The 2,874-nt window shown below is 38.7% G+C and overlaps 1 protein-coding gene across 1 annotated transcript in view; it reads right to left on the bottom strand.

Moving 5' to 3' along the window:
* AFF2 (AF4/FMR2 family member 2) overlaps window positions 1-2,874 on the bottom strand; it is a 180,040-nt gene that overhangs the window by 25,406 nt on the left and 151,760 nt on the right. Inside the window, exon 12 of the mRNA XM_015558416.1 lies at window positions 986-1,122. Within this exon, the coding sequence (XP_015413902.1) occupies window positions 986-1,122 (137 nt within the window). The remainder of the gene's footprint in view (window positions 1-985; window positions 1,123-2,874) is intronic.

Here is a 2,874-nt window from a genome sequence, read left to right as displayed (position 1 = left end):
ACATTTGTGCACTTGGGGTGGATGGGGTGTGTGTTTGGCGGGGGGGTTCCCTCAGCCCGCCCTGCACCCTTCAGCAGTCCAGGAGCCCTCAGGGATGTCCAACTGAAAGCTCTGTCAGCTTTCAGTCAGACATCCTTAGCGCTGCTGGGGAGGTGGGAGAGGCTTCCGCCACTGCGGCTATGCTCCCTAGCCATCAGCCCAGCTTCTAGCTGAGTGGCACTCCCCCTGTGGGAGTACACTGGCCTCCAGGGGGCAGCTCCTGCATTGAGCCTCTACCCCCTGGTGGTCAGTGCACATCATAGCAACCGGTCATTCTGCTATTCGGTCAATTTGCATATTATCTTTTATTATATAGGATGCTTAGTTAAAGCTATTTTAGGGTTCTAATATTTCCATATATGAGTTGATTACATGTGATGGTAAATTCCTATTAGGCTGTGGCAGGATCTAGTTTTCCTGAACGTGTGGCACTATATAAGGTTGAATTCAACTTCAAAAATTTTACCAATTCAATTCCTCTTTTAAAGTATGGGGTTTTGTTTAGCTTCTATATTTGTAACAATGTTTCAAACTGCAAGCTCAGAGGCTGGCAAGACAGTAGGGGAATGTTGGAGTCCTCAGTCACTGAAGCACCAAGCCTCATGTTTGCTTCAAACTGCCTGTCTGCCAGCCGCCATCTTGGCTGGCAGTTAATTTGCATATCGCCCTGATTAGCCAATGGGTAGGGTAGCGGAGGTATGGCTAATTACCATGTTTCTCTTTTATTAGATAGGATTGTAACTTCTCAAGGGGATAATTTATAAAAGCAGTATCCATCAATTATCAATTTTCTGACATTAATAAAATGGCAAGAACTAATTATTATGATATCTAAGAAGAAGATGCCTTGGACAAATCAATGCTATGTGGAAATATTTTTAAAAATAGCAGCTTCTAATGATGACTGAAATGAGTTTAGGAAGTTGGCTGCAGAAAGGCCAATTACCTGAGGAGCTCCACAGTCTCAGAGTACATGGTATATGGAGACTTTGCTTCCAGAGGGTCACGCTCCATAGCATTGCCACATTCGGTGAAAGACAGGGCTGCATCAGTATAATTCACAGCTTTGCCAAATTTCTCGAACTAAAACAAGAAGAAGATTTATCAATATGGTATTCCCTTCTCTCCTTCATATAAAGGAAGAGTTCTCAAACTAGGGCAATTTTTCATCCCTTCCTCAGGGAACATTTGGCAATGTCTGAAGACATGTTTGGTTGTTGCTGCTAGGGACAGAGGGTATCTAGTAGGCAGAGGCCACAGGTGTGACTGAACTTTCCACAATGCACAGGGAAGCCGCCACAATGGAGAATTAGCCAGCCTAACAGTGCAAAGATTGAGAAACCCTGATGTAGAATGTATGAATTTGTATTGACAATAACATAACCGATTTAAGATTCTATTGTCATCACACTGAGGTTGGTTGAGGAAAGAAAAGTAGCTAAGGTATCATGGGTGGTAGTATTATGTTGTTGTTGTTATCTTTTTGATAGACCAGAATCTAAATCACTGCTTTGATTAGTTACTATTCCCTAAAATTACTAGACTGGTCATTGTAGTATCCTATAGACCTGCTTGCAATAAAACTGCTTTTTGTAAGCCTCAAGGAAAACTAACACATATAGTCTTTGTGAGCAGATCAACCTCACACCCATAGAGAAGAGTAACAAATTGATGCTATTTTCATGAAAAAGTGAAGCTATAGTGTGACTGTTGACAATAACCACATCACTTTCATTGTAAATAATGATCTGGAATAGGGTGTCAAAAGGCCAAAAATATAGCATTACTAAATATTTTAGTTTAGTAAAATTTTATTCCAAAAGGTTTTAACCTTGATAATGGTCACCATTGAAGTGACTTAGACATACTGATTTCTTTATATTGTGTAATGAATATTATATATGACTTTTTATAGTGAGTATTTTATAACAGTATTTAACATTTTCATTTTTGATAGCTGGATATAAGAATTCCACTAATGCAGAATTTTGTGTAAAAGGACCAATATAATACAGATTTAGCTATTTTAATTTTCTTGTATACCTTATCAAAATATTTTCTATGAAACAGTACAGGCAGCAATTCTCAAAATGGCAGAGTAGCTGTTTCTAGAAAAACATTAAGTACAGCTATAAAATGATGAGTTACAGGTCCTGCATAATCTCTTGTTGTAAATGACTCTTTTTACAAAACATGCTTTTCAGCTTTTATGTATTGCAGGAATTCCGTGGTTTCATTTCTGTGAGATGCTTTGGAGAATATTGTTTTCAAGGAAATTCAAAGTGATTTTCTGAAAACCTATGTATATGCAAACTATCTTCTCTTGGCTTACAAGATAATCTCCTGAGGTCATCTGGCTCCAAATAGCTCTCCCATTTGTAAATTCATCTTTATTTACATCCTGATTTTTGAAAATGTGATTTCATTCATAAATACATAGCTGGAAGGATCTTTAAAGATTTTTTTATCCCTACCCCACCCCCTTTTCAAAAAGGTGAAACTGAAGTCCAGAGAAATTTCAAAATCATAGTGTCAGTGATCAGATCATATCCCCTTCCTGGGCCTCAGTTTCTCCATCTATAAAATAAGGAGCTTGAATTATCAGGGGACTTCCAACTCTAGAATAGACATAAGCCTAGCAAAGATATACTCTAAATGAATGTTTCACAACCCTTTCTTTTCCTACATTAGCACCATCTCCCGATGGGGCTTTTTAAAAAAAAAATATTTTATTGATTTTTACAGAGAGGAAGGGAGAGGGATAGTTAGAAACATCGATGAGAGAGAAACATCGATCAGCTGCCTCCTGCACACCTCCCACTGGGGATGTGCCCA

Source organism: Myotis davidii, unplaced genomic scaffold, assembly GCF_000327345.1.
Source record: "Myotis davidii unplaced genomic scaffold, ASM32734v1 scaffold350, whole genome shotgun sequence".
In the NCBI taxonomy this organism is placed as follows: domain Eukaryota; kingdom Metazoa; phylum Chordata; class Mammalia; order Chiroptera; family Vespertilionidae; genus Myotis; species Myotis davidii.
The sequence above is the reverse complement of the archived record's forward strand: the minus strand, read 5'-3'. Positions and strand labels throughout refer to the sequence as shown.